At 44.7% G+C, this 14,951-nt stretch overlaps 1 protein-coding gene across 1 annotated transcript in view; it reads left to right on the forward strand.

Annotated features, from left to right (window-relative positions):
• LOC148514013 (cilia- and flagella-associated protein 47-like) overlaps positions 1–14,951 on the forward strand; it is a gene marked incomplete at its 3' end in the record, with an annotated part of 651,210 nt that overhangs the window by 55,531 nt on the left and 580,728 nt on the right. The window contains exons 8-9 of the mRNA XM_088481183.1: positions 2,150–2,385; positions 7,455–7,644. Coding sequence (XP_088337309.1) covers positions 2,150–2,385; positions 7,455–7,644 — 426 coding nt within the window. The remainder of the gene's footprint in view (positions 1–2,149; positions 2,386–7,454; positions 7,645–14,951) is intronic.

Consider the following 14,951-nt stretch of genomic DNA (forward strand, 5'->3'; position numbering starts at 1 on the left):
AAAGGGGCCCATTTATCATGGGTTTTATCATATGCAATGAGTTTTAGGGGTCTATGTACTCAGGGTCCTATGTATCAAAGCTTGAGAGATAAAATTGTGAGAGAAAAAGTATTAACCAATCAGCTCCTAACTCATTTTTCAAATACAGCTTGTAAAATGTAAGTGAGAAGCTGATTGGTTTGTGCTTTATCTCTCACAGTCTTTGATAAAAACTTGTTGTGTATGATAAATGGTGCTCCAGCCGGTCAGCTCCCAACTGTCATTTTTTAACAGATGACAGTTAGGAGCTGATTGACTAGAGCACCATTATCATACACAATGGGCGGAATTCAATTGTTTCCAGCCCCTATCGCGCCCGACGGAGCTATTCAATTCTTGCTCCTGTCGGGTGCGATCAGCTGCCAGCGCTACATTTCAGCTCGCAGCTCCAGGGGGATAAGAGCTGAAATGTGCGAAAAGAGACCTGTTTGGGCGCCCAAACATCACTTTTCGCGGTCGCGCCCAGCACTTTGGTCGGGTTTAGCTGCTTTGCGCAGCTAAACCTGACCTCTATGGGCGCGATCAGCGCGAAAAACGGCAGCAATTGAATAGCAGTCCGCAATCTCCTGTCACTTTAGACGGGAGATCCGGACCGCGTAATCAATTGAATTCCGCCCAATGAGTTTTAAAACTTGTTGCGTATGATAAAATTTATTGATAAATGGGCCCCAAAATGTTGTAAACAAACAAACAAAAAATAGTAAAGTGCAGATTTTGTTGTGAAAACTGATGTATGCAATGCTGCTTTTTGCTGTTTTGTAAAAGTAAATTGATGCTAAATCAAGAAATATAAATGATTTATTATACCCCTTTCAGACATACGACCCGGGAAATTTCCTGCTCAGACCCGGTAATTTCTCCTGTGCAAATTCCTGGGTATTTGGTAGAGACCCCTTTTCACACTACAATGTCTACCCAGGAATTTCCCAAGTAGACCCCTTTCAGACAAGAGCAGGGTTTTTTAGATTACATGGCAACTGCTGGACACAAAGATGAGGTGGAGCTGATGTGAGTGGTGCCAGGCCCTGATCACACACAACTATGTGCCCCCTGTGACTGGCATGCTGTGTATGTGGGGGTGCACATCATTTGAAACACTTCCCAACATGTCCCCAAACTACCTCCCATGGGTGCCCTGGCAGCTCGCCCCCATTCCCAGGCCTCTGGCTGGGCTGCCCCTGGACAACAAGGCTCCTGCCTGGCACTGATCATGGGCACAGAGAAGAGCAGAGCAGCGGCCGAGGGGCCGGACAGGCCGGGTACAGCTGCACGAAGAGCCGTCACCCACCCATATTTGCGGCAGCAGCAGCGTCCCACCCAGCCCTCCCCGCCTCTCACCTCTACAGTGGCCGGGGCAGACAGAACCCCCTGCGAGCCAGCATCTCACCCCGTCACCCGATGCTATGTTCTGGAAATAGGGGCAGTAGTGGTGGTCCAGTGGGAGTGTGGGTGGGTGGTGAGCGGCAGTGCTAAGCGTCCTATAGGACGCTCTGCGCTGTCAGCTCAAAGCAGCAGTGCTGAGCATCCTATAGGATGCTCTGCACTGTCAGCTACATGCAAAAGCTGCTTGGTGCTGCCCGGGAGTAGTAAATTCCCGGGTAGCACCATTCAGACAGAAGCAGGGTAATTTCCCGGGACTTGAGTCCCGGGAAAAACCCTGGTCGATTGCAGGGGCGGCTACCCGGGAACGTGCTCCCGGGTAGGTACCTTTCAGACAGACGGTGCTACCCGGGAATTTGGCTGAGGCAGGCCAAATTCCCGGGAATCTCGAGATGTCTGAAATAAGTGGTGTTTAGAAAAAAAATACATTTGCTTTCAGTTCAATTTCTTGCATTTTCAAATAAAAAAGACAATGAATAAATCTTGATTATTTTGAGTAGATTTTCTTTGCCATGCCAGGAGATGTAAACAAACTAATTATATTTTACTGAGCATGCTAGGTCTTCTGAAAAGAACAAGGTATAGTTTGTGTGGGTACTGCATAAACACATTATAGGTTCAGCACAAGAGTGATAAAAGCATCAGTGCTGAAGGGGTTAATAAAGTATGAAATATTTCAGTACTGTGTGGTTTTAAACTATTGTAATTAGCTGTCTTCTTCTTGGCATAGGACAAAAGAAACGCCATGTGGAATTGGCTGTTACCGCCTGTGCTTTTCCTGTCACATTAGCATTCAGTCCAGGAACAGTATTCAATTTTAAGCAGTGCTTGATTGGTGAAAGGATCGATATTCTTTGTTCACTAAAAAATGAATCTCAGTTCCTCCCCGTGGTGTTTAGCTTTCGCAAGATTTCTCATTTTCATATCTCTCCAGCAAATGGAAAGCTGGAGCCAGGACATTCCCAGGTACTAAAACATTTGTCTAAATCTGTAATGTTGCAATGTATTACTGTGCAAGATAAAGCTGTATTGAAAATAGCAAATCTGTAAAACATGTATTTGTAGTTGTTCTTAATACATACTAATTAACTGAATACATCAGTTGCATGCTGTCGCTTGATATTAGTTGCAGTAAAGTGAGGTGAAATAATAACAAAAATAGAATACTTAAATAAAGGTTGGAGCTATGTAAGATTTGCTACCATATTAAATAAACAACTGTTATTGCTAAGAACAAATGTTAAGTCATATATGAAGATAAAAGTAAGAAAAGAATGCTTATTTATTAAAGTCTTAGAACTTTTTTAAAACCAATTTACACCAATTAGTTTTAATTAATGAATGATACAAAGTACTTATTCATAGTCGCCCATCTGTATTGCTTCAATACAGTATGAGAGTATACGGAGTTAAAAGGGGTAATCATTGTTCACACCCAATTACCTTCAGAACATTGTACTGGTCGCGGTCAGTCCTGAAGGTGGGTACACACAGCAAAGATATATCTGCAGATGATGGTCGTTCACACACACTGAACATCCATCATCTGCTTCTGGCCGCGGGTCCCGCTAGCCTGGGGGGTGTGTCCCGCCCCCCTCCCTGCAGCCTCTGCTGCATGTGTAGGGGCAGTTGGCAGACTGCCCTTACACACTGCTCGATGGGGACAGATATACTGTATCTGCAGATATATCTGCCATTGGTTGTGCAGCAGAGTCAACGCCATATGTCTGTGAATGCCGTCATTCACAGACATATCGCGGGTACACACTGGCCGACGAGCACAAGGTATATTGGCCGATCAATTGATCGCCCTATATATCTGTCAGTGTGTACCCAGCTTGAGACACAGTTCAGGAGAACACTAGGAGAAAGGAAACAGTGTGAGCACACCTCAACTTTTCTAACTAAAGAAGGGGAACCCTTGGACCGTGACACCCTCTACAGGGTTGGGTATAATGTCATCAACAGTGTAGGCGCCACAGACACCCATTTTTGTCAGTAATTGCTTGCATACTCAGGTGAACTTTGTGTCCAACTCCTTAGTGCATAGGATAGTCTCTCACCCAGGTGACCTCACACACTAAAAGGGAAGGTAATATTCACCAAGGACTTACTCTATCCTCTTTGTGCTGCACACATGTGCCTAACTAGATACTAGCTATCGTGTCTAACATCTATGACAGCAATACAAACAGAACTGGCCCTAACAGTAACAACTACAGTATGTTACCAGTTACAGTATAACTCCACAGTGGGTCTCCTGCACTACACTTAGGAGCGAATTCAATTAGATGTGAAAAGTGAGATTTCGCAATAAGTTTTCACATGTGCAATTTTTTCACACCTAAATGCATATCGTGCAATCCTATACCTGGAGTTATCGCATGTGCGAAAACTCCATCTCAGAGCAAGTGAAAAAATGTGCAAAACCCCTGTTTTTGGCTAAAAATGTGGGAACTTGGTTCAGAACCCTTTGGACACCTCCCCTAGTGACTAATTAGACAAAAATATTTTTTTAAATAGCTGTCATTTTGGGGGCCTGTCTATATGATATCTACATATAGGGTGATAGAGGTTTAATGAACCAAATTATCCAAATTAGCACTAAAAGGGAGCTATGCCTTTAAATTGATTACTTCGCATCATCCATTTTTGATGGGAAGATTGTGGCCTGGAATACTGGTGGCCAGTGGTGCACTGGAGCACAGCTTGGGTTGCCTTTTTAAAATGATTGCCGTTCTAAAAATACGGGAAGACTCACAAGAGTTCCCGCAGTGGCTTCAAGTCGCAACCTATTACATAAGCTCCATTGTCTCTTTAGTTTCCACTCAATCACTTATCTCTGACCATCCTCTCGTCTTGTGCTTCTCCAGTCGTCTCCTGACTTAATGACTATCTGCTTTGGCAGCCAGCCTCTCCAGACTGGCATTAGTACTGTTGTGACATTATTACGTCACATCTGCAATACTGTCGGTAGCGGGTACTGCACATCTAGATCTTAGTCATACGTTTTTTAGGCACCTGCCCGGAACTGATACTGCCCCGTCCTGGTAATGGCCCTGTTGGTGCCCATTTTCCCCGTATGGCTCTGCTGGTAACTTGCAGGGCCGGTTCCAGCAGGAGCCGCGCCCTGTGCAACCAGGGACCTGGACGCCCCAAACCTTGTGCACGGCGTCCAAAATGGGGTGTGGTCTAATTACCATATGTCACCCCCCCTAAATTACGCTATTTGGGGGTGTGCCCGTACAGCTCACCTCCCATTAAACGTCAGGCTGGGGGCAAACCCAGCACTATGTCAGTTGCGGGGCTGCCCCCAGCTCTCTCCCTGGTAACTTGCCCTTGACATCAGCTCTGGGTCTGAGCTACAGTTTGGAGTACATATAGTTAGGTGGTGAAAATTTGCACCTTGTTAAACAAAGTTGCACTACAGGAAGTGTGGACAGAGGGCCTGATTCAGAGCCGCTTGTAAGCGGCCGCTCGTTCGCTCCGAGCGATGTTTGCCCAACTGCGCATGCGCACGGATCGTTATACGCATGCGCGAACCAGTCAGTGCGGCCGAAATTCATGTGCTCGCAAAATAGCGAATGCCTGATAATTTCAGTGACAGAATGAGGCGTATGAGGGTGGCAACAGGGGAAGGTGCTTGAAAACGGGGAGTGGAGATCCGATCGCAGGCGTGCTTAAAGGTCAAAACGGGTGTTTTATGGGTGTGCATTATTAAAACAGCAGCGTCATTGACCACGTCACTGGGTTATTTTATAGTCAGAACTGCTCGCAAAATTGTGGTAGCAAAAACCAACCACAAGAATAGCGAGCAGTTCATACCCTGGTCGATGTACTCGATTAATCTAATAAATAGCGGACATGACGTAGGATGCGAGCAGCCAGGGGGCGTAGTTTCCCAAAAAACGACCGCAAGTTTTGTTCGCTCGTTCAGACCTAGAGGCGTGAACAGACCACAAAGAGCGAACGGTTCATTTGAATAGCCACCCCTATTTTCTGGACGAGCGAGCGCTAATTGCGTCCGGCTCTGAATCAGGCCCAGAGTTGGAAGGGGCATGCAATCTAGGTCAACCATAAATCACAGTGTACAAATAAAGCTGCCCATAATGTATGCAAAAACAAGCATTTTTTTCAGTGAATGCAAGATCTGCATTTGCACCCCTTGCATCACAACATGGTTTGTTCTGGTGCAGATTTGCAACCTTTAGCTGAATTTGCTCCTTAATCTAAATCTAGGTACATACTATACAAGTCTTGGGCCAATTTGGCAATAAATGGGTGATCGACCTTATTAATAGTATAGTGTGTAGACATGAACATTTTAGCGTTCCACCGATGAAACTGTTAAAAAAACATTCACAAACATACTACATAGATTATGCGATTGGTCGGCCAAGACTGAAAATTTAGACCCCCATATCCCGATATCGAGCAGTGTGTGTGCATTCTCAATAATCTGCCTATAGTTCCTACGTTTTCCCGTGACTATATAATCCTCCTTGTGGGCGGACATATGCAAAATCAATGTGGTGTGGGGGAAAATCAGTAACTTATAATAAAAAATTGTATAATGTGTAATACAGATATTGAGGTTTTTGATTTGCTGAAAAATCGCCCCGTTTGTCGGCCCAATCAAAAGGATCGGACAGTGGGCCTCATTCAGATACGGACGCAATGGCAATATTTACACAGAATGAGCGATTGTTTGCCATAGCGCATGCATATAAGCTGCACTGCGCATGAGCTGCAATTGTTTTGCGATTACGTTCGCACAGAGAATTCACTTGCATAGTGAGTGACAGGTAGTCAGCGTTTGGGGGTGGTAATGGGGAGTGGTTAGGCAAACGCAGGCGTGTCTGACCGTTCAAACGCTGTTTCATGGGTGAGCATACATAAGCCATTGCGATCACTTTCACAGCAGGAGACCTTTTATGCATGCAAGGAGAGCTGCAGTGTTTGCGGTTGGTCAGACTTGCCGTGCATGCTGCTTGACTGTGTGTTATGTGTCGATGGCACCAATGGTACAGCAGTGCGACATTGGACAGATATGAGAAGGCAGTACTGGGCATCCCTATGCTTGGTTAAGCTTTGGATGCATTGCATATTTTCGCTGCTGCATTCTGTGCGGGATCGCAGCTGTGATTGCATTATCGTCCATCACTGAATCAGGCCCAGTGTGTATCTAGCTAAACTGAGGCCCTTTATGTTGTCTTATTCAGCTGTGAAAAACACATTTTAATTATTATTTATCAGTTAGAGGAAGTTATTTTTTGCCATGCAGATAACGAATGTAAACCAGGGGTGGCCAACCAGTCAGATTCAAAGAGCCCAAAAATATCTGTAGGTATGTCAAAGAGCCGAGATCATGCGCACACCGAAGGCGCACATGCAAAAATGGGTGTGGCCTTGTGCCGTCTAGGCCATGCCCCTGGTACAATTGTTGTATTAGTATGTAAAAGCACATACACACAATCACCATGGAGGTAACTATTAAAAGGAAAGAAAAAGCCAGAACAATATAAAAAAACATTGAAAAAAACAAATCCACATAAAATACACTGAAAAAGCCACATCCACAAATAATATACTGAAAAAGCTACATCCGCATAAAATACACTGAAAAAGCCACTTCAACAAAAACACATTGGAAAAAAAAAACAGATTCACATAATACAATCCAGTTAACAAAAATATACTAAATTTCAATTCAAATATACAAATTAAATATATATCAAAAGTTTAGTATACAGTTTTCAGATATCACCATAAACTAAAAAGTAAGAAGTGGGATTTACAACTGGGCTTTAAAAGTACATTGCTACAGAAATAATGGTCTCCGAAAATACAATGAGTTATAGTTATGCTTTGTTTCCGTACCCTTTGGCTTGCTAACATTTTTGTCTGTAGCTAAAAGTTCTGCAATTGAAGATATTTTCCTTAAGAGCAAGTTTTAGTAGGAATAATTCAGCAATCAATCCTTTTAGTGTCTATTTGGTATCTAATCTTATTGCTCTGTCCATTTTGTTTACTAGGATGTGATGTTTTCTTTTATACCACATCAAGTAGGAACCTTTAAAGTGAAACAAGTGGTAGATATATTGGGTTCCATATCAGATGATAATCTGCTGCCTTTGAAAACGAAAGCCTTTCATCAAAAAAAGCTTAGTTTTATAGCGGTCTGCAAACCTTCAACCAAGAAAATTGTCATGAAAATTAACTCTGGTAAGTAGTTTTAAATTATTTTTCAAGTGATACTCTTTGGTAGTCAAATTGATTTACATACGGAGGTATTATCAAAAAGTAGTAATGTGCCTTTTTTTGTATATATATTCATATGACTTTAAATTTAAAACAAAAAAGTAGCTTTAAATTTAAAACAAAAACTGACTTTGAATTTAAAACAAGACCAATTTTTTAAATGAAAAAAAACTAAAACATTATATGCCATGCTAAAGCAAGTAAGTGCTGTAATATCGTATGTTACTGACTTGTGTTATCATGTAGTTATTTCTGATTTCCATTTTTGGCTGAAAGGACCTGATAAGGAAAACCAAGATTTAATTCCTGGGAATAATTTATTTTTGGGACTTAAATAATTCCATGTTTTAGTTTTCACAAGAAAAACTAAATCAAATTCAGAATACTGCTGGGATGTCAGTGGAATGTTTTGACTCCTATCGGATACATGCAATAAAGTAGCTGTTTCCGCACATGAATGCTACAAGAAGATTTCAGTCTGATTGGTGATATTATAAATGAGTTGTGTATATTTGGCGTAGTTCATAATTTATGAAAGTGCACAGAGCCTATTTTTTACACAAAAAACAGCCACTTATTTATACTACCGCAGAGATAAACAGACCTAAGATAGTATTTTCTGACACTCTTTTTACCCATCTAGGTACATTTTGTATGAAATATAAAGTAAATTAAACTCAAAAAGTTGTTCCATTAAAGGCAGCCACAATTTCTACTTATTGTCATGATATATTTGTGGTAAGCTAATTATATTGGATAACAAAAGAGAAGTGCAAATTCATGAATTAATAAGGCAGTCCAAATGTATTACAGTTAGAAGCATGGGCGTACCTACCATAGGTGCAAGGGGTGCAGCTGAGGGGGGCTATCTTCCTTGTCAAAGTTACATGTGTTATATAAATTTTTCACCATTGGGTGGTACGTAGGGGCCCTTACAAACTTTTGCTATGGGGCCTTCAATTACCTAGTTACGCCAGAAGGTAAGAGGTTAAGGGCTTTAGGGCCTAATTCAGACCCGCTCGCGAGCGCTGAGCCCTAGTGCGCATGCTGTCGCTATGGGTCTCGCACCAAAGGGGGCATGCTGTCGATGGTGAGGACAGCATGCCCCTTTTGGTGGGCGTGCCGGGGTGTTGCTGCCCAGACGGAGGCGTTCCCATGGGAACGCCTACCGTCTGGGGCCGGCCCCACTGACATCACTAGTGATGTCAGTGGGAGTGCTTTTGGCTCTGATAGAGCCAAAAGCACTCCTGGGCTTGCGGCAGCGAGACCCTACCGCAGGGACCATCTTTTTGGCCGCTCACATAAGCTGTGGGTGGTCAACCACAGCTATGCGAGCGGCCAGGAGGCCGCTCCAATTTTAGGTAGGAGGGCCCTGATTCAGGCCCTCTATTTTCCCCCCTTTCTCCACAGTATAGCTGCATGAGGAACATTTAAAGGTTTCTCCATCTAATTAGCAATACAGAGTTGCTATTAGTGGAAAATGTTTTAAAGTGCATGGGGCTTAATAACCAAAATAGTGCAAGTGTAAACTACTATGTAGCAAACAATCAGTCAGCAACTTCCCCCTATATTTTGCATGTTTGTCCCTAAATGTGTTCAGGAGAACTCAGGAGTAAGCTGTAATAAATGTCTAGTTCTACCTTTATAATACACATAAAATTATATTCTATTTACTATAATATCCTGCCAAGTTAAAACCTTACCAGATCCTGTAAACAATATAGATTTTTATTAAGACCGACTAAGAGAAAAAGTTTATCCTGATGGAACTGATCTTTATCAGAAACTTGAAAATTGGACTGGTTATTCTTCACCTAAAGAAAGGTTAAAGGCGGATTTCTCTTTTTTCTCTCTTGCTGCCATGGCGAAGAGTGTACGAATAAGACTATCTAATCTTGTTGTTGCCAAGTAAACACGGTTAAGAAAGTTTCTCCCTTTTGCAGGCAGTACTTTGACAATGGTTTATTGTGAACAATAGCGTTCTGTTTTTTAAAGTGACCATTAGCCATTATAGGAACCTGGTACTGCACAAGATATTAAGGGGGTGATTCAGCAAGGATCGCAATTGCAAACCTGTACGCAGGCAGCTTTGCAATTACATCCTTGCAATTATACAAATGCAGCAGGCGGTGGATGACACAGGCTGGGATCACCATCATGACTAGCGACGGCGGGCAGCGCCAGGCAGCCAACCAGCTGAGTAAGCTTCAGCTTACTCAGACTGGCCGGCTTGCAAGCCCAGGACACTGCGTCGATGCACTCCCTGGGCTGGCCACTCCTGGAAAACAGGGCGGACACCCCCCTGTTTCCGGGAACGCCAGCCGCCCCCGCACTGCCTTTTAATCAAATTGTCAATCAGGCAGAGGCAAAGAAAGACACAGGACCCATTCTGCACACTCGCAGAATGGGTCCTGCGCACGCGCAGATTCCCGATAATCGGTAATCTGCAATCTGCTGAATCAGGCCCTAAGAGAGAAAGAGGACGGATTAGTGGAAGTAATTTTTTTCAATTTATTATGCTTATTAAATATCAGGGGCACAAAAGAGAAAGGGATGGATGCTAAACGGGGACATGTAGCTTTTGTAAAGGGTAGTCAACAGAGAGTAGCTATGCATCATTGTTTCCTTCAGTACTGAGCTTGACATATTAAACAGTACAAGTGTAGCCTACTTATAATTCCATACTTGAGGCACACAAATGTACGCACATTAGAGCCAACTTGACAATTTGGTTAGCCTGACAGTCAGTGGTGGAACTAGAGAGTGGTGGGCCCTGATGAAGGGATTGTAACCCCGAAACATTGAAAATTAAACGATTGTTCACGGAGGTAGAAACCTCTGGAGTGCTGCTTATTTGCCAAGATATGTGTCACGGCTCGAGGTATTGGAAGGGGTGGACCCGAACTGGGTTGAGATGAGAGAAACCAGGACCAGGAGAGAGTTGGAATTTAGATGGTTTAATGCAATTCCTTTGCATACAGTAAAATGAGGACTAAACGTGAGATGGTAATTATAGTCCTTGGTGCAGAGATGCTCAACACTGTAAACAAAAGATAAAAGTCTCTGAGGTTCAGGGGGTACTGTGGCGAGGAACTGTAGAATTGAATACTGTAGAACTTGAAGAAGGATAACAATACTGGAGGGTAGTTGAATATAACTCCTGGATGGAGTATGCAGAATTGGTATATGAACTTGAGTCAGACTCCGGGATGGAGTACGCTGGATGGGATGAGCACTTGAATAGGGATCCGAGATGGAGTGTGCTGGATTGGGTGAAGTACTTAGAATAGGACTCCGGGATGGAGTGTGCTGGATTGGGTGAAGCACTTAGAATAGGACTCCGGGATGGAGTGTGCTGGACTGTGAGCAGGAGTACTCCCAACTGGAGTATACAGGAACTTGAGGCAGGCAAACTGGAAAGGAAACCAGCAGAGCTCAGGAACATAGGTCTTGCTGTGGCAAAGAGCACTATTGTACTGGCAATGAGACAGAGTCAGGGAAGGGCTTTTATACCCCTGGTTGGATGATGATTGGCTGGAGCAACTGGAGAGTGCTGCTGACTGGATGGATCTGGACCACCTGACTTGATCCAAGATGGCCACGCCCATGATTCGGAGGTCTGACACACTGAAGTTCAGGAAGTGCATGGAGGTGTGGCTGGGACACCTAGGCAACAGTGGGGATGCAGGAAGCCACCTTCAGGCATAGGCCCTACTCTGGATTCCACTGGCAGGAGCGACCGGCGACTCAGCAAGGCGCGATGACATAAGCGCATGGGGAGATGCAGGGGTCTCAGCCGGAGGTCTCTAGCACGGTTTGTGACAATATGTATATATTAAATTTTATATATATATATATATATATATATATATATATATATATATATATATATATATATATATATATATATAGTATGTTAAATGAAAGATTTGCCAGACTTTAAATAAAGTAAAAATACACCTTGACTTACCACACTGTGTCTCTGTCACCACTGATGATGCAGGCTGTGGTTCTTGTCTTCCGTCTCTTGCAAGATCTTCTTGATGACAGTGCTGTGGATGCCTCAGGGGTAGGAGGGATGGTGTCTGCAGCCAGCCATCCTTAGTCGTCAGCCTCTCATCACCATCCTCAGCCCAGAAGCCCCCCGTCACCTTTTACTGTCCCCAGCCCCCATCCTCAGTCTGCAGCCCCTATCACCTTCTGCCCCATCCCCCCATCAACTTCCTCCATCCCCAGCCCCCATCACCTTCCTCTGCCCCCAGCCCCTGTCACTTTCTGCCCTCAGCCCCCTTCATTTTCCTCTGCCCCCTTCACATTCCTCCAACCCCAGGCACCATCACCTTCCTCTGCTTCCAGCCCGTCACCTTCTGTCCCAGCCCCCATCACCTTCCTCTTCCCCAGCCCCCTTCATCTTCTGCCCCCCTTCACATGCCTCTGCGTCTAGCCCCTGTCACCTTCTTCCCCAGCCCCCATCACCTTCCTCTGCCACCAACCTCCTTCACCTTCCTCCGTCACCAGGAACCATCACCTTCCTCTGCTTCCAGCCCCTGTCACCTTCTGCCCCATCACCTTTCTCTGCCTCCAGCCTCCGTCATCTTCTTCTGCCCCCTTCACCCTCCTCTGCTTCCAGCCCCTGTCACCTTCTGTCCCAGTCCCCATCACCTTCCTCAGGCCCGGCCTACTTTTTCTACTTCTGCCCCTTCACCTTCCTCCTACGTCCTGCCCCTGTCACCACTTCACACCCCAGCCCTTTTTTTTACTACTTCACATTGCCAGGGCCGTCCGCTCCTACCGCCACTCCCTCCAGCGGCACGGCGTGATGTCATGACATCACACGTGCCATGTCCAAAACAAACTTTAATGACCATATGGTCAATATAGTTTGTTTTGGACATGGTGAGTGGCAGTAGGAGCTTCGGCAGGCCCCCCATTCAGCCAGGGTGTGGGCCCGGGACTCCAGTCCTGGCAATCTTACCCTGATGGTGGCCCTGCTGGTGGCGGGTGCAGCGGCACTGTCGGATGCAGGCAGCTATGGACACCTGCACCACAGTGCCGCTAGTTCCGCCACTGCTGATAGTATATTTTTGGGATGCCAGATGACACCAGAGCAGCCAGAGAAAACCAATGTGAACACTATAAGGTCATTCAAAATCTATGTAGATGGCATTCTGGTAGGAATCAAATCAAGGGCTGTAAAGCTGTGAGGCAACAATGTTATCTACTGTGACACCATTCTTCTAAAATAGATACATATGGGCCAATGCAGAGTTGGTACCAACATAGGTGATATTAATGTGGGGAAAGATAGCAAAACATTGTGTATTTTCACACAGATGCAGAACTGTACACATCTTGAGATGCATATGCCTATATTTCGTCAGCATATACAATTGGTTTACTACAAGTTATCATCATCAGTGTATAGTTGTACCTGTCTTATATTAGATGCAAAAGATACGCCTCCTAAGAGGCTTATATGTCCTCAGGTCACAGTTCTGCAGCATTTTGAATAATACATTCTTGAATATCATGATCCCAGGGTGATCCCTTCAATCACCATATGCCTTAGAACAAGGGTATGTAAACTTTTTTCTTGGAGTGCCACATTAAGAAATGACTTTGAACGGATGCAATTAGGTAAGGCTCTTTGCTGAGTAACTCTAAAAGTCATAAACAAAAATTTCAAATAAACAATGATTTTGTTATGTCTATGTTATGTTTTTAAAATGAACCCTTTAATTACACCATTATCCCTGCATCCACCACCTTCAACGATGCAGGGAAGGACTAGTTGATGCTCGGGAGGAGGGACTCCATTTTTTGAAGGATTGCCAGCCAGGGCTGACCAGTTTGGGGCTGGTTACATTACAGCAATGGGACCCCACGTTGTTCTTCTCCCTGCTCCCGTCTGGTTAAAGGGAAATAGGGGGAACCCCACGGTTTTCCCCATGAAATTCCCCTACCAGCCCGGGCTCAGAGGTCCAGGGTTGTTAATGTCTTTTTGTTTTTTTTGGGGGGGGGGCACATCATTTTATTTGAAAACTTTAACACTTTCATTACATTATTACACTCACAAGTGCAGCGCTTCTGTTAAATATGCTGCTCAGGAGGTGCTCTATTTGATACTTCTATTTTGTGTTAGCAGACACGATTCTTGGTAAATCCAGTTATATTCGTGACGATGGAAAGTACTTGTGAGTTTGGCCCGTAGTATATTTACTTCTCTTCCTGTTTTCACTTGTGTTTTGCAATTAGATTTGTATTTTGACACCCGTATTTGACTTTAGTAAATCACTGTGTTTGAAAATCAGGGGAAACTCTCATGGGAATACTAACTCAGACAGACATCAGTAAATTTACCCCTAAGATTCTGCTCCCCCCTCACGCCACAGCTGCTGCTCAACACACACTGGACTCTCTCCTAGAACATAGGGGTAAGATGCTCACAGGCCATATTTTGGATGTCCCTGCCTTCAACATCAGTGTACCAGCCCCACAACTCTCCTTTAAGATGCTCTGGGCTGTAGCCCATACCACGAATACATGCACCGTTGAGAGCATAGCACAGAGTACACCATCATGAAAAGCATGAGAAGGCAGTTTCAGCAATTTATAAATTGTTCTAATATATGTCCTATTATAAATTTCTTATTTGAGCCTTTTGCTGTGGAGGATGAGTGGGGCTCTTCCTCTGGGATGTAGTCAGGATGCCGGAGGTCGAAATGCCGACCGCCAGAATCCTGACACTGAAAGCCCGGCATGGGACTAAAGATAGGCGTCTAAATACCAATGCCGATCATTAGACCCACGCCGAAATCTTGATGCCCGGCATACCGAATGTAGGTTAGCCGTGGCATCACAACCTGTTAGCTGCGCGGGGGGAGGGTTAGGTTTAAGCACCCCCGGGGGAACTTTGGGCTCAGCACCCCCAGGGAGGGTTAGGTTTAGGCTAGGGGAAGGGGGGGTTAGGTTTAGGCACCACTGGGGGGAGGTTAGGTTTAGGCACCCCCCCTTTGGGAGGGTTACGTTTATGGTGTTCTAAGGGGGGGTTAGGTTTAGGTACCACGGTGGGGGACTTAGGGATAGGCACCACCCCCAGAGTTTTAGGATTCGGCACCCCCAAGGAACGGTTAGGGTTAGGGAAGGGGAGGGGAGGGTTAAATATACTTACCATCCGGCATCGGGATTATGATCTGTTGTGCTTCGAGGGTCGGGATTTGAAGGTATTTCAACCCAACCCCTTCCTCTGCATACAGATGTTTTAGTCATAC

The sequence above is a fragment of the Taudactylus pleione genome, unplaced genomic scaffold, assembly GCF_031769625.1.
Source record: "Taudactylus pleione unplaced genomic scaffold, aTauple2 ptg000265l, whole genome shotgun sequence".
Taxonomy (NCBI): Eukaryota; Metazoa; Chordata; class Amphibia; order Anura; family Myobatrachidae; genus Taudactylus; species Taudactylus pleione.